The 23,361-nt window shown below is 50.2% G+C and overlaps 9 protein-coding genes across 9 annotated transcripts; 4 read left to right on the top strand and 5 right to left on the bottom strand.

Moving 5' to 3' along the window:
- Window positions 1-133: 133 nt before the first annotated feature.
- Window positions 134-2,002, top strand: BDR25DRAFT_305867 (UDP-Glycosyltransferase/glycogen phosphorylase). The gene is made up of 2 exons (XM_033690505.1): window positions 134-540; window positions 599-2,002. Exons 1-2 carry the CDS (start codon window positions 227-229, stop codon window positions 1,923-1,925), a joined length of 1,641 nt encoding a protein of 546 aa, XP_033543922.1. The 5' UTR covers window positions 134-226; the 3' UTR covers window positions 1,926-2,002.
- Window positions 2,003-2,082: 80 nt separating this feature from the next.
- Window positions 2,083-3,464, bottom strand: BDR25DRAFT_345241 (uncharacterized protein). The gene is made up of 3 exons (XM_033694029.1): window positions 3,123-3,464; window positions 2,867-3,009; window positions 2,083-2,747 (listed from the first exon to the last, which is right to left on the bottom strand). The coding sequence occupies exons 1-3, from the start codon at window positions 3,212-3,214 to the stop codon at window positions 2,446-2,448; spliced, it is 537 nt and encodes a 178-aa protein (XP_033543921.1). The 5' UTR covers window positions 3,215-3,464; the 3' UTR covers window positions 2,083-2,445.
- Window positions 3,465-3,967: 503 nt separating this feature from the next.
- Window positions 3,968-8,093, bottom strand: BDR25DRAFT_345240 (DENN-domain-containing protein). Its single transcript, XM_033694028.1, has 6 exons — window positions 7,206-8,093; window positions 5,359-7,100; window positions 4,993-5,323; window positions 4,686-4,943; window positions 4,408-4,635; window positions 3,968-4,355 (listed from the first exon to the last, which is right to left on the bottom strand). Exons 1-6 carry the CDS (start codon window positions 7,816-7,818, stop codon window positions 4,219-4,221), a joined length of 3,309 nt encoding a protein of 1,102 aa, XP_033543920.1. The 5' UTR covers window positions 7,819-8,093; the 3' UTR covers window positions 3,968-4,218.
- A 1,872-nt stretch (window positions 8,094-9,965) lies between these two features.
- On the bottom strand, window positions 9,966-11,292 carry BDR25DRAFT_235833 (uncharacterized protein; the record flags this gene model as incomplete). Its single annotated transcript, XM_033685530.1, has 3 exons — window positions 9,966-10,253; window positions 10,549-11,167; window positions 11,219-11,292. 3 exons carry the CDS (start codon window positions 11,290-11,292, stop codon window positions 9,966-9,968), a joined length of 981 nt encoding a protein of 326 aa, XP_033543919.1.
- A 142-nt stretch (window positions 11,293-11,434) lies between these two features.
- Window positions 11,435-12,244, top strand: BDR25DRAFT_72969 (protein methyltransferase). The gene is made up of 4 exons (XM_033698966.1): window positions 11,435-11,563; window positions 11,617-11,743; window positions 11,820-11,998; window positions 12,051-12,244. The coding sequence occupies exons 1-4, from the start codon at window positions 11,485-11,487 to the stop codon at window positions 12,152-12,154; spliced, it is 489 nt and encodes a 162-aa protein (XP_033543918.1). The 5' UTR covers window positions 11,435-11,484; the 3' UTR covers window positions 12,155-12,244.
- Window positions 12,145-14,255, bottom strand: BDR25DRAFT_305863 (uncharacterized protein). The gene is made up of 8 exons (XM_033690504.1): window positions 13,932-14,255; window positions 13,788-13,869; window positions 13,704-13,728; window positions 13,366-13,644; window positions 13,082-13,317; window positions 12,816-13,029; window positions 12,581-12,766; window positions 12,145-12,534 (listed from the first exon to the last, which is right to left on the bottom strand). The coding sequence occupies exons 1-8, from the start codon at window positions 14,146-14,148 to the stop codon at window positions 12,334-12,336; spliced, it is 1,440 nt and encodes a 479-aa protein (XP_033543917.1). The 5' UTR covers window positions 14,149-14,255; the 3' UTR covers window positions 12,145-12,333.
- A 137-nt stretch (window positions 14,256-14,392) lies between these two features.
- BDR25DRAFT_305862 (ribosomal protein 60S) lies at window positions 14,393-15,226 on the top strand. The gene is made up of 4 exons (XM_033690503.1): window positions 14,393-14,522; window positions 14,572-14,649; window positions 14,705-14,843; window positions 14,897-15,226. Exons 1-4 carry the CDS (start codon window positions 14,454-14,456, stop codon window positions 14,941-14,943), a joined length of 333 nt encoding a protein of 110 aa, XP_033543916.1. The 5' UTR covers window positions 14,393-14,453; the 3' UTR covers window positions 14,944-15,226.
- Window positions 15,227-20,026: 4,800 nt separating this feature from the next.
- Window positions 20,027-21,445, bottom strand: BDR25DRAFT_305861 (delta-aminolevulinic acid dehydratase). The gene is made up of 2 exons (XM_033690502.1): window positions 21,117-21,445; window positions 20,027-21,064 (listed from the first exon to the last, which is right to left on the bottom strand). The coding sequence occupies exons 1-2, from the start codon at window positions 21,327-21,329 to the stop codon at window positions 20,156-20,158; spliced, it is 1,122 nt and encodes a 373-aa protein (XP_033543915.1). The 5' UTR covers window positions 21,330-21,445; the 3' UTR covers window positions 20,027-20,155.
- A 1,028-nt stretch (window positions 21,446-22,473) lies between these two features.
- On the top strand, window positions 22,474-23,191 carry BDR25DRAFT_376684 (uncharacterized protein; the record flags this gene model as incomplete). Its single annotated transcript, XM_033697457.1, has 1 exon — window positions 22,474-23,191. One exon carries the CDS (start codon window positions 22,474-22,476, stop codon window positions 23,035-23,037), a length of 564 nt encoding a protein of 187 aa, XP_033543914.1. The 3' UTR covers window positions 23,038-23,191.
- Window positions 23,192-23,361: the final 170 nt, after the last annotated feature.

The raw sequence follows: 23,361 nt of genomic DNA, 5'->3' as shown, positions 1-23,361 counted from the left end.
ATGGATCACCGACGGGAGCGCAAGCCGCCGCAGCTTGGACCATCAATGCATCCCACGGGCCGATATCGTCGGGCCGAAGGCGGCGGAGATTGCAAAAACAACCGGCCACCCACCCACTATCCCGCGGTGACACGTCGGAGCTTTGGCAGCACAGCTTCGAACGTCTCTCATGCCTCTCCGCTTGTACCTGCCTCCAATTTCGTAGTACCTTGGCGCTTCTTCCAGCATGGGCACCTTCCTACTCCTTCTCTCCCTCCTTGTCCCCGGCCTGCTCTCATTTCTGTTCCTCCCTCGGACACTACGATTCTTGGGAGATCTCGTGGGATGCCACCTGCGCCGATCGTCGCGCACCCACCGCGAGCTACTGCTAGCCAGAGTTGCTACCGAGCAGAAGAGCTATGAGGCTGAGAAGAAGACCGGCAAGGCGAAGGACGACGAGGATTGGGAGGAGATTGAAGGTGCAATGGTTGGCAGCTCTGTTAATGGAGGCAAGGCTGACCACGATTGGAACGGCATTGCCGGCTTCTTCCACCCATTCTGGTAGGCGCTGGAACTTCTCGACAGGTAGCGCACACGCGTCGCTTACAATCCCCCGTAGCAATGCTGGAGGCGGCGGCGAACGTGTCCTCTGGGCCGCAATCCGAGCAACCCAGAAACGCTGGCCCGAAGCGGTGTGCGTCGTCTACACGGGCGACCGTGATGTCGACAAGACCGCAATCCTCAAGCGCGTGAAAGACCGCTTCAACATCCATCTCCACCCGCCAACCGTCCACTTCCTCTATCTCACCACCCGCCATTACGTTCTCAGCACCACATGGCCGCGCTTCACGCTCCTGGGCCAATCGCTCGGCTCCATGAGGCTGGCCTACGACGCTTTCTCGCTCCTCGTCCCGGACATCTTTATTGACACAATGGGCTACGCCTTCTCGCTTGCGCTGTCGTCTTGGTTTTTCCCCGCCGTCCCCACAGCCGCCTACGTACACTACCCCACTATTTCCACAGATATGCTCGATTCGTTGAATGCAGGAGGACAAGGGATCAATGCGGGCGCCGGAGAGGGATACAGAGGCCTTGTCAAGAAACAGTACTGGCATTTGTTCGCCAGTCTGTATTCCATGGTTGGCAGCACAATTGACGTAGTCATGACCAACTCCTCCTGGACGCAATCGCATATCAAGTCGCTCTGGGGGCCATATCGAAACCGGCGAAATAAGACCACCGATCACGACATCGACATCGTCTTCCCACCCGTCGCAGTCGAAGAACTCGAGGAAGCCGTAGCAGTCTCAGAAGCGAGCGAGAAGAAGCGTGGACCATACCTCATATACATTGCACAATTCCGCCCAGAGAAGAACCACCAATTAATTTTGGAAGCATTCGCATCGCTCCTTAGCTCCAACCCCAAATTCCCCACGTATCCCAAAGAGACGCCAAAACTGGTTCTCATCGGCTCAGTCCGCGACTCCGATGACGCAACTCGCGTCGACAACCTCCGCCTCCTCGCCCACGAGCTTAAAGTTGAAGATAATGTAGAATTCGTCTGTGATGCCACTTGGCCACAGATGCTAGACTGGATGCGCAAAGCCAGCATAGGAGTCAACGGCATGTGGAACGAACACTTCGGAATCGGAGTGGTGGAGTACCAGGCCGCGGGACTCATCAGCGTAGTTAATGATTCTGGAGGCCCCAAATTAGATATCGTCGTTGAGATCGACGGAAAGCCGACCGGATTCCATGCCTCAACGGTAGAACAATATGAAGAGGGTTTCTGTAAAGCACTTTCTTTATCGCCAGATGAGACTTTGGCTATGCGGCATAGAGCGAGGCAGTCCGCGAGCAGATTCACGGATCGCGGGTTTGCAGAGAAGTGGGTTCAAAACATGGATAGGTTGGTCAGGTTACAAATTTCAAGGGCAAAGCGTTAACTAGAGAGGCCCCGATATGGCGTTTTGGATCGCTGGAGGGTTGGGTATTGGGTGGGAATGCATTACGCGGCGTTGATAGATTGAGCTTTTGTTGGCATGCATTACCTCGCCGTCTCACCCAAACTCTTGGATTCCTTTGACGTTGTAACGTGAATGTGTCAGCGAATTAGTTGATTTTGTCCACATGTCTGATAAAGGAGAAAGTTATGTTCAATTTTGACACCATACCCATTATATTTCACATCCTAAATCGCCCCACGCCCGAATGATCGCTCGGCGAAGTATCCAGGGGAATCCAAGAAGGATCAGACCAATTAAAATCCAGTATCTCTTTGTTGTAATTGACCCCGTGTAGAATGTCTTGAATCGATGGAGATGGGAAAAAATCCACTTTGTACAATCATCACCATCCACTAACATCTCCCCACATCTTCCCCAAAATGGTCGCCTCGCTCTATCTACCATTTCAGGTACCCAGTCCCCCTTGCAAGCCCGCCTCACGATAACGTTATTTTCCCGCCTACAAAGCGGCAGCCATAACGCCCAACCCTGCCAACAGCGCGGCAGCACTGATCCTCGTCTTACCGGCCGCACCCGTACCCTGCGGCGCACCAGCCGTTCCAGTGCCAGACGGCGAACCAGAGCCCGTGGTGGTGGCGAGACCAATGGTAGGGCCAACAGCGACTTGGGAGGTGATGGCGGCGGTCTTGGTACAGGAGCAGGATGAGTCGAAGGACGTGGTGGTGTACACGATGATGGAGGAGGCGTTGCCGGTGCCCGAGGGCTTGACGGAGCCGGTTGCGGTCGTGGGGATATCGGTTGCTGTAAGTGGGTCACGCCATTAGCTTTGGTGTTAGAGTGAGAGATGGGCGAAGGGCGTTGGGGAGAGGGAGAAGGCAAGGCAGGGGGGCGAAGAGAGACGGTGGGAGTGGTCGACGTACAAACTTTCACGCCAGCCTTATTGCAGACATCAGCAAACGCGCTCAATGCATCCTTGGTGTCATTTCCACAGAACTTCGCAATCGTGCCGGTGATGTCCTTGCTTTTGCACACAGCTGAGATGTCAGAAGGGGTCGAGTAGGTGCTATAGCATCATCAGCTTCTATTCCCGAAACCCAACCCTAGCCGCAAGTACCCCCAGGCCAACGCCCGAAGTCAAACTATGAGATCCAAGCGACAGGTATGCCATGGACGTACTTGATAGCACCCAACAGACAAGCTGGCGGCGTTGCAACCACCAACTTCGCTACTGCCACAAACGCCAGCAAAAAATTCGCTTTTCCGAACATATTGACAGATGTTCTGATTGATATGTTTCTGTTGTTTCGTATCACGGATTAAGGAAACGGTCGAGTATGAGTCGCGTATATGTCGACTCGGCGGTACGATGGGTGGGAAGAAAAAGGTTGCCTAGGGCCAAAGAGCGACAGTACGTAAAGTAAATAATGACGTATAAAGAGTGAATGAAGGAAACTACTCGAGTTCGTGGGTGAATGAATGAGTGAAGCTTGTCTGCGAAGTCCGCAAAGGGGCTTTTCCTTGGTCCGTTCCTGCAGCCGCCCCAACGCCAACGCCAACGCCAACGCCAACGCCAACGCCAAGTTCCGGAACCTCAAGCTATTTTTGCTCTCTCAAAACGCGCTAATTAATGCCGTGAGCCAGGAACGCGCTTGGGTCTGTGGGCTTGAAACAGACACGTGATTTTTCAATATCTTGAGACTGCACCTTGATCACTTAGCATATCCATTGCGTGATCTTGATCAAAGATGTAGGAAAAGTCCGATATGAACGGATAATACTATTTTTATCGTTCGATCTTCACCTATTCGCACCAGCCAGCAACGGATGAATCGTTGTCTATCCAAGTAACCGCCAGATGCAAGTCCGCAGATCTGAGAGATTCCATCTCCTCAAATCCACAACCTCACAATCGAATTCAGCGTCGTCATCCAAATCGAGGAGTATTATACAAAGCAGACCAGTGCCTGTCGCAGCCGCCGTGGGCCTTGCCAAAATGCAAAGTAAACCCAAAAATGAGTGCACCGAAAACCAAAGCCAGATCCCCTTTCGTCTGTCTCATTGTAGTATGCAAACCGAACCGGGGGATATTCAAAAATAGTCCAGACCACCCCAGTCTCCTATTGTAGATCCAAGTTTGTGTCCAAGGACTGACCGAACCTACCCAACCTATTTTACTCCCTTGGCTCCGTCGCTAATAGAATACATGCAGGAAAAAGAGTGGTGTAGAGGCGTGGTTAAGACATTTGATCGTAATATGTGTATGCGGAGGATATCATGAAGGTGGCGTTTTGGGGTTTTGCCCAAGCATCGAGGGAATAGGCTTGCGGCGTGCTTTCGCTTGTGGAATTCGTGGGACGCCCTGAATGACCCGAGGCTCTTTCATCAGAGTCGGATCCAATTTGGCTGGGACTATTAGAAACAATTAGCATAAGATTGTTAAGACGAAGACTGCAACACGTACTCCTGCTGATGATCGACCTATAGTCACCAGGGAATCGAGCACTTGGCGGAGTCGCCGCGGCGGTACGCCAGAGATGATCAGTTGTATCAGACAAGAAGTCCACCTTCGACTTATGGAAGAAAGATGCTTTCCCTCGATTGCGCTTGGCCAGAATGACTTCGTCGAAGAGTTTGATGGATGGATCATCGGATCGAGTAGTCTCACGCTCGTGAATGAATTCGTTGAAACCTAGTAGAAGAATTAGCGCAGGTAATATGAGCATCCGTTAGTAGACAAACCTTGTGTCTGCTGCAGCATGCCAATGTATTCTGCATTGTCATGTGGCATACTCTTCATAAATTCATCCATCTTGAAACGATAGACCATGCCCGATTTCTTCCGGTCGCCAGACGCAGGAAGTAAATACCTTCGGTAGGTGTACAAGAGGCTGGCAAAACATCGCACGAACGAAGCTCGAACCTGGTCAGGGCGGAAAGCAGTAGGGCATACGATGCATATGCTACCTACGCAACGGCCATGCGCATAAGTGGTGCAGCCTGTGTGAGGTTAGACCAGATGTCATCCATGTGCTGTAGCGTTACACACCTGTGCATCGATAAATTCCTTCATCCGATTTATCCTCGCATACAGAGCAAGACGCTTTCTCTTCGAACGACCTCCATTGCAAGCAGTGACCCTCTTGCCACCGAACCGTTTCAGTGTTGCGAACTGGTTGCATAGCCATGCCGGGCATGATCGTGGATGCTGCCAAGGTAGATTGGGCATATACTGAAGGAGCGTACGAAGATGGTGCACGGAACTCGTGGCTCAAGGAAGACATCGAGGCGTTCGCTGTATGACCGAGGAAAGGCTGGCTAGGTCGTCTCATTGTAGGGACCCTCTCAAAACCAAACTGCCGAAGGTTAATGATAAGCCCCTGATACGGAGTGTGATGTTGGTAGGATTACTTACAGAAGAGCTCCGACGAGACGACGTCTCGAAATGTCCAGACCGCTTCTCACGGAGATTGGCTTGGAGAGCAAAAGCGGAGTCGCTTCGAGAAATAGGCGTGCTGGGTAGAGGAGGAAAGACTTGAGAAATAGGAGAAACCTTTGGAGATGGTGGGGAGTAATTGCCGGTTTTCATGGTAGACGCTGTTGACGGCCTGTCGTTTCCGCGGCTCTGAGCACTCGAATGCAAGAATGCATTGTAGATTATAGGACGAGAGCTAGGCGGTCCAACAACAGTACCGAAGGAAGTTGAATTCAGTCCAGCGTACGTAGCAAGAGTGGAGGGATGAGATCGATGTGTGAAGACCCCAGGATTTTCAGAACAGAATGAATCGTGGGGATACGACTCTATTGCGTACGCAGGTGGACCTGCTGGGACTCCATATCGCATGTGATGTGGTGCAGAGTGCTGCAATAAAGATGTAAGCTTTCGCCGTTGCTGGCGGGGGAGCGGCACGGGCGCATTTCCATTCGTCCCAACGGCATCATTATCCAAATCGACAAGGACGAAGTCATCCTCCGGATAGTCTACTGGCTCGTATCTCCGTTCGATTCCAACAATATATGGACATGGCGCTTCAAGCGTCTGGATTAAGCGGGCGGGTAGTATGGGGATGAAGACGCCTGCCCATTTGAATGGATAGAGCAGATTTACTAACGCTACACTGGCGAGATGGAGCATCGCCGTATGCGAAGATAGCAGGATGATCCTAGACTCCTGTAGGACAAACTCGAAGAGGGTAACAATATTGGGAATAGAAAGGCATCTGAAAAGGGCATATAAGTCGATATTCCGAGAGCCAGGAAGCTCATTAACAGCTTCCTTTCGCGCATATAGCCGTAGCTCTCGAACGGCGATCTCCACCTGGGTTATTGATGTAATAGGACTCAGTGCTTCGGCACAAAGGTTGATCACATAACGTTCGAGCGGCTGCCACATCCCGATCCGTGGTGAACTGGGTGGTACTCGCAGGATGGCACCGTTGGTCATGGGAACGACAACAGCTTTCAACCACTCCTTCCAGAAGCTCGTGAGGCTTGCGTCACGGCCCATTACTCCATAAGCGCGGGGAATCCAAAGACCAGTTTCTCCATCCGTAAGTCCCTCAATTTTCGACGCTGCTCCGTGTCTGACCGGTCGGAGGAGATCTGTCATGAGACCAATCTTTTCTTCTACAGCGCTAATCTCCTCTTCTAGGTTTTCTCGCTCTGCGGATTCAGAAGCGATGGTAGGGAGCTTCGCCAAGAGCCGCGATAATTTTGCTCTCTCCAATGCGAGGCGTTCTCCTAGACTACTCGCCAATTCTCTCTCTTCTGGATTCATATGGGTCCTCCGCCATTCCTCGCATTGGCGTTCGAGCCCTTCGGCTGCTGTAGGGTTAAGCGGAAGCCACACGATCATGCAGATCCCGTAAAGCTTTGAATTATCCGAGTTAGTCATAGCGAACCCATGCCAAGTTGTTTTTGGTCGCTCATCAGATGAAACTACATTGACATCGTTTGGAAAAGCAAACATAGGGACGTAATCGGGGAACGGGTTTCGCCGCTTCAGCTCTTCGACCATGTTCTTTGGGGGGTATCGATCCAAGAGCACTGGTTCATATCGGCGCAAGAGGGGATGCATGTTCGGCTCTTGGTTAAAGGGCTGGGGCGCTGGGATAACAGAATTGTAGCCAGAGAGTCTCTTTGATGTTCGAACAGACGCTAGATCCTTGTCAGTAAAATTGGGACGAGAAAAGAAAGCAAAGCTTCTAGAACCCGGAACGCGTCTAAAATCAACTAACACATTCATGGATAGTGCACACGTACCTTGACGTGCCATTGACGGCTGCCGTTTCAGGCTGCTCATGGTAGACAGACGTCGCCGAATACTTCCCACGCCAGACCTGAGATTTCCAACATCTTCATGCTGGATGCGCTGGGGTTTCGGGCGCGGTCGTGCTGGGCGATTTTGCTGGGCAACGCCAGCAGTGAACTGGATATCTTCCAAAAAGCTATCGCGCTCGGACGCAAATCTTCGTAGAGCCTGCTCGAAGTCGGCATCACTAAGCCCAGAGCCCCCAACCTGAATGCCCTTGATAGTGATGCTGCTTCTATTGCTGGCAGACTGCTTGGAATCGGAGCCAGCAACGGTGCTGACAATTGACTGGCGCTGATCAAAGCTTAGCCGTGCTGACTTTCGCTTTGTACCCTCACCATTGGGCAAACCCTCAGCGGAAGTCGGCCGTATGGTATCGGTTTCCAGGGCGCGATCCTCCTCAATGGTCTGGTCGACCTCGATGGGGGGGGATGAGAGGGGGGAAGAGAGGCCATTTTGCTGAGCCCGCTCGTCAAAGACTTGGGAGGACTCAATTCCCGATATGAAAAAATAATCGGCCAGGGGGGTAGAGGAAGCATCGGCAGCGGAGGAAACTGGAGCCATATTGAGTGGTTGCTAGAACATAGATTCTCAGAGATGGTGGCGGATAAGGAGCGTTGGGCGCGAGGGTACTGATTGTTGAGCGTAGATTTAGTCCACTCGATCAAGACATTTGGGATTGGACAGCGGCTTCAACGGTGTTTGTGTGCGGTGCGCAAGGCGTTATGCACAGAAGCTTGGATTGTGCGACGGGGACAGAGAATGCGAGGGGGATCACGAAAGGACGGTTGGCTGGCCTGGCGCAGTAGACACAAGCCAGGTTTTGGGAGAGGCGGCAACTGCGAGTGGGGGGGGGGGGGGGGGGGGGGGTGTGCGAGAGAGTGAAATGCCTTAGAGTTGTGGACGTTTGTGGAGAACCAAGAGCCAGAGGTAGAGCAGAGCAGAGCAGAGCAGAGCCAGGAGGGTCACAAGCTAAGGTGGAACTAGCCCAACTGGCCGGACACGACGCGCGGGTGGTGCGGGCAGTAAAGAAACACTTATCAGGGCTTGGGGACGGGTAGGTTTGCAACCCTACCGCCTCTTCTCAAAAATGCCGGCGCAGGCAGTCCACGTCCAGCACGCCCTGCGAACGCCGGGCTTTTTCTGAGTCGCTGCCACACGTCGGCCACAGGTCCAAGCGAGTGCGTCCTCGGCTGCAAGGGACACAACGCTGCCAATTGGCAACCGCCGGGCCAGCAACAGCGCAGCAAATGCCATGTTTGAAGCGTGGGATCTGATATCCAGCGCGCTCTTCTAGGCTTGGAGCCCTGTCTGCTCACATGCAGTTCGGCGCACGGCTCCGCTCCTTCTCTGGCCGAAAGTCTTTTGCTGCCCTTTCGGGCCACACCCTGCTTCTCGCGCCTACCCCAAGACCGCTAGCTCGCCAGCCCGCCCCACACTCTAGGCCTAATCGGGGGAGACCCTGTCTATCCCAGCCTTCAGGGGCACACATCTCGTTCCGTCTCAGCAGCGTCCTCTCCAACCGCATGCCTGTCGTCTGCCAGCGGTATGGTGTGCATGCAATCTATCCCAGATGGCGACGTGTCTTGTAACCTGTCCTCTGTATCGCGCGACGTCGAGGAGCAGCGGAAGCAGGCGAGAAATAGGAGAGGCGAGACCCTCGTTGGTGGTACCTGCATGCAACAACAACACATCTATATGTACAGCGGCTTAAAGGCTGTCAGAATGTCACGATGATCCCCCCCTGACCTCCAGCCAACGCAACGCGCAGCGCACAGCGCACAGCCTCATGCATCACGCGTCTGCAATCCTATGCTCCTTCCACTCGTTCCGACACTGTGGGGAGACTAGTGCAGATGCTCCTACCCTTCTTGCTCGACGACGAAGATAGCTGGACGGTTCGGGGAACCGCCTGATAAGATTCGGTTTCCACCCTGTCCGTGTTTCACTTCCTATTGTGATGTACCGATCGCGAGACGTCCTGCCGCAGCCACAATCCATAGCGTTTGCCCGTCGTACGGACAGATCCTGATGTCTCGTTCCAGCATCAAAAGTCGGCGGTAGGGCGAGTGTACCGTCACACTGGTCCTCACGCTGTCCGGGCTTCCCCTGCTCACGCCCCGAAAGTGCTTAGCAGGCATCCCAAAGAGCTCTCCGGCGTCTTAAAGTTGACCGCTCCCTGCAACATCTCCTTATCATTAGACAACTACCTCCAACACTTCTACATTATCCATGAAAACCACAATAATCCTGCGAGACAAGTCCGACAAGACTAAAATATGTACCAGGCAAACCCATTTCGTTCACTCCTGAAGATCAGGGGCAATCCCTGAACCTCTTCCGGGTGACTGCAGCCCAGCATCTGCACGAATACACACAAAGTTAATCTGGTTGATTACGCAATTATTCTCCCGGGAACCCTTAGCTTTTGGAACCAGAGTGACGACTCAACAACACCAACGGCAACTCCAGCCTCCTTCCCGTTCCAATCATGTAGCGTGACGGCTCATCGGGTCGGTTTCAGGTCCTTTGACCCGCCATCCTCGTTGCCAGATCGCGCCAGCCTTGGGACAATATCAAGATCCAGGAAAGAACAAGCGGCAATATAGAACCAACGGTAACATGCAGGTAGGTACATGTGGGCTTGGCTGAAATGTCTTGTTGGCTCAACGCTGCTCTGATCCATACAAGACTGGATTCTGATCTCAGCTTCACTTGGGCCGACTCGTCAGCCAGCCGGTGCTTAAAGACCCTCGATCTCCCAACGCGCTGCGCCATTGAATCGCTAGTTGGCCCAATACTTTCCGAGTGTCCAGGCTCTCTTGCCCTAAAGTGTCGTTTGACTCCTTGACGCCAGGTTGCTGTTCTAGGAGGAAAGCTACCTGGATGACATCTCGAGGATTCAGTATCGGTGCATTAATCGGCCCTGTACCCGGTGTGTGCATGTCCCAATTTAAGGATGTTGACTTGAATGGCGGTTTCGCGTTGACATTGACGGTCTGTTTTCAAGTCTCAGCATGGGCCTTTTCAGGGAAAGCCTTGACATCTGGAAAAATTGGAGGCAAGATTTGGAATGGCGGTGTGGCTTCCGCTACAACTAGCCGCAGGATCGCGATCTGCCGTCCCGGGAGACAGGAGAACAAAGGTTTGAACAGCCCTAGTGTAAGACACAACAATAGATGATGGTACCAAGTCTGAATCCACAATCCAGCCTGAAGCTCCAAATAGATTATAGCCACGAGAGGTGAATGCGAAACCGTATAGATGATAGATGAAATGTAAGACACAACGCACCTCAAAGGACACTGCCGCCTCTCCCATATTCTCTAGTTGCGCCTCCAGCACAAATCTCGATAGTCCCGCTTTCTCACTCAACTCCCCTGCTTTCGTCCGAACACTGAGAAGCTGCTGTGCCACGAACTGATACAGCTTCCGGAATGTCCTTACCCGTCCACTCGCCGCTTTCCCTTCTCCCGCAAGTGTTGTCTCTGTGTACGTCACTGTGACTGCCAGGACGTGGTTTCCTTCTTCTTTCAGCTCAAACGTTAGTATCTTTTGCAGCGACTGCCCAGGGCTTGGAGATGCTTGTGTCTCGTCCTCCCCCTCGGGTCCAGCGAGCTCGAGAGGGAAGCCGTTCGGCGTTGAGGGGGTTTGCATGTCCCCCTGTATCCTCACGCCGCTGATAGTGCAGGTTGTATCAGACGGTTCAAGCTCATTGTTGGCGCATAGTGTGCATGAAAAGGTCTCGCCGACGAACGCGCTTCCGAAGGCTTCTGGGAGATTAAGCACAGAGCTGATGATGAACTTGTCATTTGTAGTATCAGACGGGTATGCAAGTGAAGCTGTGGGAGAAATGCCCAAGGTTTGAGAATTTGAAAGCGGGTACTGGTGTGCGAGGGACGGTCGAGATAACCTAGCCGTGGGATACATTAGCAATGCGAGGACTGCCAACGGGTCAACTCACCGTAGCACCTTCAAGCTCACCGTATGTGGAGACTTCAGGCCCTCTCCTAAAGATAGATTCCGCTGATGAGCCATTGGCAGCAGCATGCAGCAAACCGTGGAGGTTGAGAGTGTCGCGTAGGGTGGGGTAGATCTTGGAAGCAAAGCTTGCAAAACCGCCCTAAACCACCAAAAAATAGTCCGTGTGGATTTTCATCCCGAAAAAGACGCGAACACTCTCGAACCCTATCATCACCCGTCCATCCTCGTATTTCTTGACGCTCCCCAATGGGCCTTGCATCAAATAAACCCCCAATACCGCTCAAACGTTGTACGGGCTTAGTTCTCGTAAGCGATACCCCTAAAGGTTGCATCTCGTGGCGTAGATATCTGTCCCTTAACCCTCTGACCACTCTGTAGGCCGAGGCGTATTCGCTTCCGAGAATATCCCCGCAAAAACAATAATTGATGTTTGTCCCGTGTTGGTGTTGGGGCTAGATGAGAATGTGAAACATATCGAACACACCTCGCTTTGGCATTATACGTAGTGAGTTGGCTTGGTGGGGGGTTCAACCGCCCCTATCTTGACATTTGATCACTTGGATTTTTAACAGATGTGACAGTAATTGGCCTGTTCGGGACGGAAACGGCAACAGAAAAGTAGCCCAAGCTATAGTGTTTGGGCTCGGCTCAATGTTTAATCACTCCACACATGACCAGAATGTGGGGTGGGTACGAGATGAAGAGTGCTTGATAGTCACTTATCAAGCTCTTCGAGATATCCTAGAGGGAGAGGAGCTTTGTGAGTATCTTCAGGAGGCGCCACATGTACAGGAATTGCTGATGTTCAGAAGGCATCTCGTATGGTGAGCGCTTGACCTTCAAGGATGCAGACAGCTCGGTTTCCCCGTCAACAGAGGACGAGATTGATGAGCTAAACCAGATACAGCTGGATTAGATGCTAGAAACAAATATCGGTACAGTGAATCAAATATAGACAGCCGACCAATAACACCCTGGGTAGTGAAAATCGAAGGCAACAGGGCTTGAAACTGCGCCAAGTTTGACAACACACCTTGTCTAGTCACTACATCAGAACACGAAAGCCACCAGTGATGAAAGACAGATCCCAGATCTTCATTTCAGGGGAACATCGCCGCTCTCGCTGTCACCGTCACCGCTCTTTCCTGCCGAGCTACTTTCTTCGACCTCCGTTCTAAGGTCATAAACAAGCTCAAAGCAATCTTCGAGCAGTTGCGTCACGCTGCCTTGTCCGTCTGGAATATCGGACCCGACCATGAATTTGCCGTCCACCCGCATGTTATCAATCGAATTGAGCTAAGAACTGTAAGCGAGATGTTCGCGTCTTGAGACCTATACCGACCTTCATGCTATAAGGATACAGTTCTCGGGGTGATGATACACCGCCTGCCTTTTTTACTTCAAGCAAGCACTTCCGCAGCGTCGTCAGTTGATTGTATATCGGCAGCAAAGCTTCTGACACGGGCTCAGACGATATTATCAGATAAAATATCGTGGCATAGCTCTTCCGCAGCAGATAGAGCAGGGTCTATATGCGGGTTAGCGTTAAAGTACTTGAACGGAGGTGAATGAGATACCCTCTGTTCATACAAGTCCGCGGGTCTGCCTAATACATCAAGGAAGTTGCCGTCAACCCGAGACTCGTCGATTCGGTCGAGTTGCCTCTGGTAGCTATAGAGATCGGTCTCGCGCAGCGACCATGCCTGGGTCAGGGAAAGTTTCTCCAGTTTGTTTTTAATGTCTAGTAGCTTATCATAAGTGTCTTTGAACGGAAACGCGATTCTACCTTGTCTGTAGCTCAAGTTAGCGTTAACTTCGGGGGTTATTCCTTTGAGACACGCACTTTCCCTTGATCGTGACAACCCAGATGAAACATCGTTGCAACAGAGTCTCGACCAGCTTCTTGGCTTCCGGGGCAGGCTCAGGATGATCTATGGTGAGTCGTAATTTCTCTGCCATCTCAGCCAATTTCTCCTCCTTGGTGCCGGTACTCTCATAAGCTACAATTCCGTAAGGTTTGAGCTCTTCATGCAGCTCCTTCAGCTGCTCCAAGAAATCGTCGACCTCAGCATTAGGAAACTACAAAAAGTGAGTACACAAGGATCTAGAGCGAAAGGCAGGACGGACCTTTGATCTCGTATTGCAAGCGGAGAGGGATCTAAGGATGGACACCAACTTGTCGTACTTCGGGGTGAGGTCCGGTGTCAAATGGGAAAGATTGAGTTCAAGCTCTGACAGAGTCTTCCGGCATACGTCAATGCGAGCTTCAAGCAGCGTCAAAAGCTGGGGACTGTAAGATTCCTTTCCTCGCTCGCAGTAACGCTGGCAATCCTCAAGGCGAGCACCGATGGATTCTAGGTCCTTTGGAGAATAGAAGGTCGCTTCTTTAAGATGATCCAGCAAGCGCTGGAAATCATTAATGATCATGGTGAAGAGCGCGGGTGAATTTGATCACCAAGGCTCACCTTCATTGTTGATACAGCTGAGTATCTGTCCAATAGGGTTAGCCAACCGGAAATCGTTAGAAAAACCCTCAAGAGATGGCATACATTGCGGGTGCTTCATGATTTTTGCCTATGGTCAGATATGAAAGTGAAATGAGTTGAAAGCAATCGTCCAACACCGTATCGACTGCCCGGACGTTAGTTAAGTAAACCAGTAAGACCATGGTCACAAGAATAGTGAAAGAGTACCTCGATTCTGCTCGTGACGTTTTGTCATCCGTAATGCATTCACAACTTCGACCTGCTCGATGACCTGATTGTACAAGGCAACTACATCCTGGCTCTTTACATATGTTGAACGGTCTTGCTTCAGCAATTCGAGTCTTGTCCGCAGGTCAAGCAGTTTGTCCAGGATTGGCTGCTCCTTCGGATCAAGCGGAATACGCAGTGAGGGCGAGTCGGTCATGTCTGGCTGCAGGAGTCAGAAGGAAAAAGGTGGGCGGAACTGTCTGCAGGCTGTTTGGGCGGGCCGTAGTTCTGTACGATATAGTAGTCAGATTCGCACCTTCAGTTGTTAATTGTTTGGGAAAGCCGCAATGGTGGAGAAGGGAGTGACAATGATTCGCGGGGAAAGTCACGTGAGGTTCGCCCACCGGAGGTTCGCTTAACTTTTCGCCGATGCCTCCCACAAAGCCACCCCGAAAACTGATCGTGAATTCACCTCATTAACATCACGACCAGGACACCTCACGATCACGATCACTCGACACCATGTCCACCGCCGAGCTTGCCACGAGCTACGCTGCTCTCATACTCGCAGATGACGGTGTCGACATTACCGTACGCCGAAATACGTCTGCATTAAGTGAAGGAATGCTAATTCTGGCAGGCTGACAAGCTCAACTCTCTTATCAAGGCCGCCAAAATCGAAGAAGTCGAGCCAATATGGGCAACGCTATTCGCCAAGGTGCGCATGTAAAATAAATTTGGGTCAAAGGATATGGTTTCTGATACATGGACAGGCTCTTGAGGGCAAGGACGTGAAAGATCTGCTCCTGAACGTCGGCTCAGGCGGTGGTGCTGCCGCTGCTCCAGCGGGAGGCGCTGCTGCTGGTGGTGCTGAAGCCGCTGCAGAGGAGAAGGAAGAAGAGAAAGAAGAGGGTATGTTACACCGATCGATTATGTGTTAGCATATTCTAACTAAGTGATAACAGAGAAGGAGGAGTCGGACGAGGACATGGGGTTCGGTCTTTTCGACTAAGCTGCGTCTTTGATCTTCACCGTCTCCTTCCATTTTGCCTTTGTCGGGGTTTCATAAACCGGGTCAGCGGTCAATTCAAATGCATATTCCCTCTCGGAGCAGGTCGGGTCACTGGCTGTCCGTGACACTGCTTGACGTGTACCAATCATCTCAGAGATTCAACGGAGGCCCATGAGACACGCGAAATGTGGCATGTGCTGTAATGAAAGACTTCAAAAAGTGCACCCAAGGATCCTGATATTTTGTGCAAATAGTGATATACCAAACAGCAATAACACAGTTTAATCTCCTCGGTTGTCGGTTTCTACTCCACGAACTCGCTGTCCATGATTCTGTAGATGTATGTTGCACCCATGAGCTGTTGAAGGCAAGTTTCTCTAGATGATGCAAAAAGGGAACTCGAAATAAACAGCTAGGTCTGCAGCTCGAATACTATTCTAACAAGGCTTAGATAACCCCTTCTAGAAGTGGCCAGGAGGCGCGAAGCTAGTTTCGCCTAAACTTTATATTGAAAGACTCGTCCTCATCGGCCTTGATTCCGAGATTGAGACCTGGACCTTACTTTTAATATTCCAATTAAACCCTCAAACAATATATTTTCTCCCCTGCCTTCTCTTGTATTTCTCCATGGATTCTTGCCCTTAATTAAGATTCTCAATGTGGCAGCACGAACCGCGTCCACGCCTTTGTAAATCTTGTTCTCTGTTTCGAGTGGGGTTTGAAGACCGCCAATGATATCTCTCAGTGAATTTTGCGACTTCATTGACCCAATAACCATCCAAAGCCAAAATTCCTGTAGTTTCGGCTCATTGAATCTCAACCTAGCTCCAATATAAGTTTTATAAATGGCCCGACGCAGAGAATAGTGACTACTATCGCAGAGATGCTCTACTCCGTGTCTAATTCCAGTCAACAACTCAAGAAGAGAGCTCTGAACCACCAGTTTGCCTGGTCAAACTAGCTTGGGTCAGAATTTCTAGCCCTAAATGATCAATCATAACACAGGTTGTGCTCACAGATAGATCTTCCCACCATCAAGCGTAATTGGCTCTAACATGTTGCCACTAACGCTCCTTCAGAAAGCCAAGGAAGAATACACCCGGTCCCCTTGATGAGTAGCAAGCCTATAAGCACCAGAAGCTGTTCTTGAGACCCAGCCTGCCCAGTGGTGCTCACGAGTGGACGCTGAGCACAAGTACATCCTGGATACCGTATTTCTACTATCCATATTGTCAAAGCCATTGCTGCGGATACTTGTGCCGGCGAAATTTCTTCCGCTCAACATTTCAGGAGCGCAGAATTAGGAAACACGACTTCTTAGATGACGAATATTCACCTCCAAAATGACCCCCAGGTACGGTGAAAGACTTTGGTGACTCTGTAACCAGGCCAAGCCACTATCTACTAGTGTTTGTGCATACCTGATCGATCCTGTTGAGAAGAACCAGTAAGTCCCTCCGGATATCCTCGCCTCTAGGCAGATCAATAGATGATTACACTCACAGCTGAGTAGTGCACGTGCAAGTGCGGCAACGTTGAATTGTCTGTACCCACCCTATTTATCATCGACCTTTCTGCACGTTTTAAGCCTGCCACTACCATCTACCATCCTCCATTCTCCATCCTCTCCCTTATACAATCTTTGCCAACATATCATCGGCGTCCCCCACAACGCCCAGCTCAGCCTCCGAAATCTTCAGCCCCGTATTAAATCCCTCAGCAGCGCGGAATGTCCATATCTACGATGCCAGCGACCCTACTACCGTGAGATGGCCAGGAAACGCTTCGAGGGAAGAGCTTAGCCGTTTGTACCAAAATTATAGGTAAGGTCTAATTCCAGGATCGAAGGAGATCATTCGGTTGATATCGTAGGCATGTTTGCTAGCACGTCTGGTTCATAGTTCTTGAGCGAGAAGAGCGGTAGGGTGATTGATTCTGCTACTTCCTCTGTGACCCCACAGATAGCACCGTTCTCATCACCCTCTTTTAGTGAGTGATCCATGGCGGTATGGTATTCATCGAGAATATCGCTAAGCGGGTGGTTGTGATCACATGTTCCAGCTTTCCCGAACGATCCGCTAGATTCATGAGTTCCTGAATCTTCTTGAGTCGGGAGAAATGAATGTAGTAATCGCTGGCAATAGCATAGATCATCTTATCGAACGAGTACTTCCTAGAGCGCTCTATGACTACAACGAGATCCCTCAGCATACAAGTGCTCCCAGGGTAGCTCCGGATGATCGCAACGCTAGCTTTCATCTAGCGCTTTGATAAGTTGATGATCCAGGCCCCTCCCACTTCTTCACATATGTCCTTACGCTTCAGGATTTCTTCTATCTCGGCCATAATACTCTTATTGACTTGAGACTCTCCAGGGTATTCATCGAAGCTGACATTCAGTCGCCCCTATAATTTGGATTATTCCTCAATATAGGCGCCGTGGATACGAGGAAGCATCAGACTGGGAAGCACCTCGGGCTGGAAGAAAATCCGGGGATGAAGGCCATCAAAGAAGGGAAGCATGAAGAGGGTGTTGTTTTGTGGGAACTATTATAGTAGTATAACTACTACGTTACAAAATACTATCATGTAAGGAAGGCGTTAAACTAGCGTTATTGATAAGCCTAACAATATCTTCTGGTTGCACCCCATGACCTAGATTCGGCAAGATAGCCGTTAGGTCTCCGTTATGAATAGTGTTAGGCCGCTGAAGGGAGTTGTAGGCAGTTTCGGGAATGCACTCGGCATGGCTGGCAAGAAAATTGGCGAAGTACGAACGACCCATATTTAGAGGCTTGTTTAGCATGCTAGTCGCAGCAAACTGCGGGATTGGAACCTTGACACGTAGATCGATCTCGTGTCAAGTGGTCATTGGGCAGCTTCCTGAAGGCCAATGATGGATTCTAAATGGAGATGGAAAGCCTACCTCTTCATGATAGAAGTGTTTCCGTTGAACTAGCTTCATTGGGCCGACCATTTCTCACTCTGAGCTCAATGCAGAGTTGAAACACTTTTGCCCCATTTGATGATGTTAGGCACACGTTGGAATTCATTATAGCTGAGTCGAGCAGCGATACTAGTGGTGACTTAAATGGAACTCCCTAGTCTCCTTGCGCTAAATCTCATACATTCATATTATAGCCACAAATTAGGTACTATAGGAATATTTGAAAGTACATGAACCATTTACTTCTGCGTTAGTGGTCAACGTCAAGCCAGGTGGAAAGGATAGTTTTATTGAAATTCCTTGTCAACGGTGACGGGAATGTCGTGCTGTTGGAAGGACTTAAATTCATTTATAGCGGGAGGCTGAGTAGTCATTCTGCGACACGTTGGCCCTGGACTCGTTAAGCCTAGACTCTAGAATTCTTATGGAGAGACAGGAACATTTAAGCTTTTTAATAGACATAAGAATACTGCACTGACATAGCGGTAGACACTAGACTGAGGCGTACACGGGTGAATAGCTTGAAGGCGAAGTTTCAACTCCCATTTATGCAAACTAGGGGACCATACTTTATCCCAAATCCTGAGCGAAGAAATTAGCTAAGAAATATGGCTGACGAATGTCCCACCGGACATGTTATTCATGCGTCGAGATTAATAAGTTTAGACTATGAATCGAATGCAAATGCAGAACGGCTGAGCTGAGTGAGTACGCGTATGAGTAATACCTAACAGTAATTAAAGGAATTCAAACCAGATGTCGCTACTAAGGTATCAGCAGGGAAGGCAGCCGACTCGCACTGGTCACATCACTGTAAGCTCAAACTGTAATAAGAGAAATTCCCTTATGTACCGTAGTAAACCATGCGACTTGGGTTGTGACGCTTTCCTAGATATGTCTAGGTCCTGAGGCTTTTGTTTGAGAACGGGGACAGGAACTTCCTAGCTGCATTCTAGAGGAAGCTAATCTCACTGAAGATTACATGCTAGCTTCACATTCAATCCGCGGCCAAGATGCACTTATAGGGTCTATTTCAAGTAGAAGCTGAAGCGATACAGCAGCAGCTAACCACAGAACCTATTAAGCCGCAGAAATGGAGCCATTTTAGGCTCAAGGACATAGACTTAGACCCCTGCCAGGTCAGTCGACTAGCTTACCCCCTGCTCTCCGGCATTCACTTGGCCTTAGGTACTTACTGGTGCCTACTACTTCTTACCTCCTACGCTCTTACCCACCACCTCTGCTCACTTTAGTAGTTTCTTCTAAAGCATCCCTTAAGCGAGCAAGTAGAACTGATTATTAGCGTGTCACTACTTCTCTACGCGTTGCCTACCCCTATTAGAGATGCTGATGGAAGCGAAATTTGTGCAATTATACTTCCAGGACAGGCGGTAATATTAAGACAAAGAATGGGCGAAGGTAGGTCCCAAGATAAACGTAGAAAACGATGTGTTATCATATATATCTATTAAATAGCATGGAGAGCAAGTCTTCCTGATCAGGCACGCTAAATGAACATGACCAAAATGACCAAACACCCCAGAAAACAGACGTACTGACCTCAAGTTTCTGCGGTGTCTGGTTCGGGATCAATCAGAATACATGCATAGCTGATTGAACCTGCAAAGAAGAACTAGTAGTCCCTTCCTTGGCGGTTCAAGGTTACGAAGCGATGGTAGGAAGCATTTATGGAAGGCATCGTTGAACGTTTGGTGGATGAATTGACGAAGTCGTGAGGGACCCGTACTATCACTCGGTTTAGAATTTACGTACTATTAATTTATCGCATTAACTCCCCCCCACAGTAATTATGTTCTATTCTATAGTTCGTGCCATTCCGCAGCTCAGAAATCGCCTACTAGTCCCCAGATCATGCCATGCCATAGCTAAGAAGACTTGCTTTGAAGGGTGCTTGGGATTGTGTAAATACTGTGAAATTAAAATTCAGCAGTAAACATTCTTCGAACAGAAGAACACCTATGTGGGAATAGTACTAAAGGTATTTCAGAGCAGATGATCGAGCTGTTCGTCTTTCCAGCACAGAGATTGAGGCCTGAGAGGGGCGCTGTGCTAGCTACTTTGGGATAAGACATGTGCTTCGATCATGAAAGTCACTTCTCTGAGTTTCAAAATATTCTATCATTATAGGAGGACCAATACAAATTGTAACCCATTTCCGACTAGACATGACGGTTAGACATAAGGCTCCATGGATAAAAAAGCTTTTTGAAGAAAGTAAGGAAATCGTAAGAATGACAGCGAAACTCAGTTGTCTAGCCAATCTAAGAATTCGGGAGTAAAGTAGCTCACGACTATAGTAGCACCAGCTCTCAAGATACCTTCCGTCGCCTCGAACGCCATCGCCTTCAAATCAAAGACACCTGCCTTCGCCGCCGCGTGAATCATTGCAAACTCGCCCGAGACTTGATAAGCAGCAACTGGGAGATCTTTTCCAATCTCCTTAGCGTCGCTAATGATGTCGAGGTACTGGCTAGCAGGTTTCACCATGATGATATCTGCGCCCTCGTTGATATCACGTGTAATAGCTCGTCGTGCAAGACCCCGCCCGCCTGGAGGAAGTTGGTAGCATCGTCGGTCACCAAATGAAGGACATGATCCTGCGGCATCGCGGAAGGGGCCATACAGACAGCCGGAGAACTTAGCAGAGTACGACATCAGTACTATCTGATGCGCGATGCCGGCTTCAATGAGCTTAAGCTTAATGGCGCGGATACGGCCATCGTTCATATCAGACGGGGCCACACAATGCGCTCCTGCTTCCGCATATGCCATAGCGACGTCGCTGATTCTATCTACCGACAGAGTATTGTTAAGACTGCCATCGTCTCGCAGAATGCCGCAGTGGCCGTGGGAAGTGTACTCGCAGAGGCAGACATCGGCGACGATGAAGAGCTCGGGGAAGGTTCGACGAAGGAGTCGGATGGTCTTGATGACGGGTCCCTTCGGGTCATCTGCATTGGTTCCCAGTGCATCCTTCGCTCCTGGTGCGATAGGCACCCCAAACAAGATGACAGACTTCAAGCCCTTCGCTACTAACGGAGTTAAGAAAGGAACGACTTTGTTCAAGCCGCGGCGATGCTGGTTGGGAAGGGAAGGAATGAGGGTTTCTTCGTCAGGTTGGTCGGATATGAAGAGGGGGTAGATCAACATTGACTGCGGTGCATGTCAGCGCGCGTAGCCGGAGTTGAGGCATTTCATTCCGAACCTTTGTCAATTGCCTCTCTGCTTGCCATGCTCGTGAAAGAGGGTGGCTGTATCCGCCGTGCAATTGGCTCGATATATCGCCCGCTATGCTCACGCTGGTCGCAGCGGTGCTGGCATATGATCGTGCGCGGGAGACCTGAGAGCGCTTGTCATCTTGCGCTGCGCGTTCCGAATTCCGGTAGGTGATATCTGAGACGAGGGAAGAGAAAGACATAGCGAATGTTTCACTGCAGGAGGTCGTGTGCATGCGGGAAGGAAGATGATTAGGAGAGTAGGATAGAGGAACTTGGGGGACGGCAGAACGTTTCGGCGGGTAGGCGCTTCTTTAAAGTGCTCGTCGAGAAGAAAGTGCTGATCGTGAGTGGCGGGTGGCGGCGTTGTAAGGCCGACCGTCAACCGAGAATTGTCAAGGTCTTCCGGCTTCAAAGCTCGTGGTGAGGACACCCAATTGAGCCAAGAACAAGGACAATAGATATGTGCAGTTGAGCGAGATGCCGAGTATGATTAGTGGCCTCTTTATCCTTGAAGAAAGCTGTCAAATTTGACAAAGTAGTATATTTGGGCGATCAAAAAGAATATCCAGTCCAAGTATTTTCCACCCAATCAGATCACATGCTTACTCATGTCCGGATATGGCTTAGTGCAACCCCACCTCTTCCGAATCGTATCGCAAAACACCATGGTACCATCACCACATTGGCGGTGGACAGTGCTCTGCTCTGAAACACAATAAGGATTCGACTCCACAGAATTATGCAGCTACTGAGAAAAGGCGGTGACCACTATCCCGTTAAATACTCACCGTCTCCTCGGGTGTGATTTGGACTCTCTTCACTTGTCCTGGTCAATCCATCATCAAGAGTAGAAATGTTCCAGCGTCTGGATCAGAGGTGGCTTTTGTCAGATCATATGTATTTGTAGTCCTTTGTCCCACGTCTTCAGTCTTGACTTCAACCTTGATCTTTGCCTCCCAGTTCTGGTGCTATGAAAAGCACATCATCCATCATCGTCCCTTTCCTAATCACTCCTGCGCATCCTGTGGAGTCTTCAGGATAGAACAGGAGCGTTTCCCATCGCGACCATATGCATTCAGCGTTGTTATGGGACGTCAAAATAATTGCCCGGATCGATGCCGTTGAAGAGGTAAGTCAGTCACTGTTGCCCCAACGGCAGCGTTTACCGCCATTTCTCCAGCATCGTCAACATCATCTTTCACTCCTTCAAGCCTTCTTTCACTTTGCTAGTTTAGCCGTACCTGCATAACCTTTCGAGTCGGCATAAAATATTTCTTTCTATTCCTTTCCTTCCTTCCCAAGGACATTACACAGCTTTGTTGGCGCCTCACCACCGTCAACAAGATGTTTCCGTTACCGTCTGCCATCTTCAAAACTAAGAGCTATCAGGATCTGCGTGGCAGCTTCCGCAATCGCGCTCCATACACTAATAGCGACAATGCTGCCATCACGGGCAATCTCCCACAATCCACAATCATCGATTATGCCTACAAGGATAGCACCGACCCAGAAGTCGTCAAGCAGGCTCAGCCAGTAGACACCCCAGACGAAACCATCACCGCACTCCCAGAACGCCGCCCAAGGCACAAAATCAGTACCTTCTTCGGTTCCCACAGCCCAGCTACCGAAACCCAGCCAGCTGTCGCGACCGACGAGAACCAGCGCTCAGAAAAGATATTAGCCTTGACGAAATTGGGCGACTTCTTTAAAGGTCTATTCAAGAGCGCGAGATTCAGGAGGAAAAAGACGGCGAAGGAGAGGAGGCCGCCAATCCAGATCGGCAGCCCCTATAACTTCCGCCACCATGCCGGCGAAGGGCCGGGTCCGCTGAGACCTTCCAGGATCCAGCTAATCAGGGAGGAGAGGGGGGAGGGGGATAGTGAGTGGGAGGACATGGAGGATGAGTAAGCCGCTTGGAAACGGGTTTCTGGGGAAGGTTTGGAAGACGGTATTTCAAGGATTTCGAAAATGGATTGTATACTAGCTGCAAATTGGGGTCTGCAGGCCTTCGAGGTGGCTTGAGAGAGTTGAAAGGTCTTCTGGGCTTCAAATTCGGTTTTTTATGCCACTTTTTATCGCAAACTGTTTCCCTACATGAATCATGATCGGTTTTCTAACCTCTTCCATGTGAGTAAAGAAATTTAAGAACACTCTTGACTTGGACAAGTGATCATAAACACTTAGGCTATATTTACGGAAATGTAATAAAGTATGAGGGTTCTAGCCAAACTC

This window comes from Lindgomyces ingoldianus (assembly GCF_010093535.1).
Source record: "Lindgomyces ingoldianus strain ATCC 200398 unplaced genomic scaffold BDR25scaffold_31, whole genome shotgun sequence".
Taxonomy (NCBI): Eukaryota; Fungi; Ascomycota; class Dothideomycetes; order Pleosporales; family Lindgomycetaceae; genus Lindgomyces; species Lindgomyces ingoldianus.
Note: the sequence above shows the minus strand (reverse complement) of the source record. Positions and strands in the feature narration are given on the sequence as shown.

What these genes read in the sequence shown, in the direction of transcription:
- BDR25DRAFT_305867 (XM_033690505.1), top strand. Translation starts at nt 227, where the DNA reads ATGGGCACCTTCCTACTCCTTCTCTCCCTCCTTGTCCCCGGCCTGCTC. An exon ending in GGCTTCTTCCACCCATTCTG is followed by an intron (nt 541 to 598) that starts GTAGGCGCTGGA and finishes AATCCCCCGTAG; the next exon opens with CAATGCTGGAGGCGGCGGCG.
- BDR25DRAFT_345241 (XM_033694029.1), bottom strand. Translation starts at nt 3,214, where the DNA reads ATGTTCGGAAAAGCGAATTTTTTGCTGGCGTTTGTGGCAGTAGCGAAG. An exon ending in TGTCTGTTGGGTGCTATCAA is followed by an intron (nt 3,010 to 3,122) that starts GTACGTCCATGG and finishes ATGATGCTATAG; the next exon opens with CACCTACTCGACCCCTTCTG. An exon ending in TAAGGCTGGCGTGAAAGTTT is followed by an intron (nt 2,748 to 2,866) that starts GTACGTCGACCA and finishes ACCCACTTACAG; the next exon opens with CAACCGATATCCCCACGACC.
- BDR25DRAFT_345240 (XM_033694028.1), bottom strand. Translation starts at nt 7,818, where the DNA reads ATGGCTCCAGTTTCCTCCGCTGCCGATGCTTCCTCTACCCCCCTGGCC. An exon ending in AGGAATTTATCGATGCACAG is followed by an intron (nt 4,944 to 4,992) that starts GTGTGTAACGCT and finishes AACCTCACACAG; the next exon opens with GCTGCACCACTTATGCGCAT. An exon ending in TAGGTCGATCATCAGCAGGA is followed by an intron (nt 4,356 to 4,407) that starts GTACGTGTTGCA and finishes TGTTTCTAATAG; the next exon opens with TCCCAGCCAAATTGGATCCG.
- BDR25DRAFT_72969 (XM_033698966.1), top strand. Translation starts at nt 11,485, where the DNA reads ATGGGCCTTGCATCAAATAAACCCCCAATACCGCTCAAACGTTGTACG. An exon ending in TCGCTTTGGCATTATACGTA is followed by an intron (nt 11,744 to 11,819) that starts GTGAGTTGGCTT and finishes CAGATGTGACAG; the next exon opens with TAATTGGCCTGTTCGGGACG. An exon ending in CCTAGAGGGAGAGGAGCTTT is followed by an intron (nt 11,999 to 12,050) that starts GTGAGTATCTTC and finishes GATGTTCAGAAG; the next exon opens with GCATCTCGTATGGTGAGCGC.
- BDR25DRAFT_305863 (XM_033690504.1), bottom strand. Translation starts at nt 14,148, where the DNA reads ATGACCGACTCGCCCTCACTGCGTATTCCGCTTGATCCGAAGGAGCAG. An exon ending in AATCATGAAGCACCCGCAAT is followed by an intron (nt 13,729 to 13,787) that starts GTATGCCATCTC and finishes CCTATTGGACAG; the next exon opens with ATACTCAGCTGTATCAACAA. An exon ending in TGTATCCTTATAGCATGAAG is followed by an intron (nt 12,535 to 12,580) that starts GTCGGTATAGGT and finishes TACAGTTCTTAG; the next exon opens with CTCAATTCGATTGATAACAT.
- BDR25DRAFT_305862 (XM_033690503.1), top strand. Translation starts at nt 14,454, where the DNA reads ATGTCCACCGCCGAGCTTGCCACGAGCTACGCTGCTCTCATACTCGCA. An exon ending in ATGACGGTGTCGACATTACC is followed by an intron (nt 14,523 to 14,571) that starts GTACGCCGAAAT and finishes TAATTCTGGCAG; the next exon opens with GCTGACAAGCTCAACTCTCT. An exon ending in GGAAGAAGAGAAAGAAGAGG is followed by an intron (nt 14,844 to 14,896) that starts GTATGTTACACC and finishes AAGTGATAACAG; the next exon opens with AGAAGGAGGAGTCGGACGAG.
- BDR25DRAFT_305861 (XM_033690502.1), bottom strand. Translation starts at nt 21,329, where the DNA reads ATGTCTTTCTCTTCCCTCGTCTCAGATATCACCTACCGGAATTCGGAA. An exon ending in CAGAGAGGCAATTGACAAAG is followed by an intron (nt 21,065 to 21,116) that starts GTTCGGAATGAA and finishes CATGCACCGCAG; the next exon opens with TCAATGTTGATCTACCCCCT.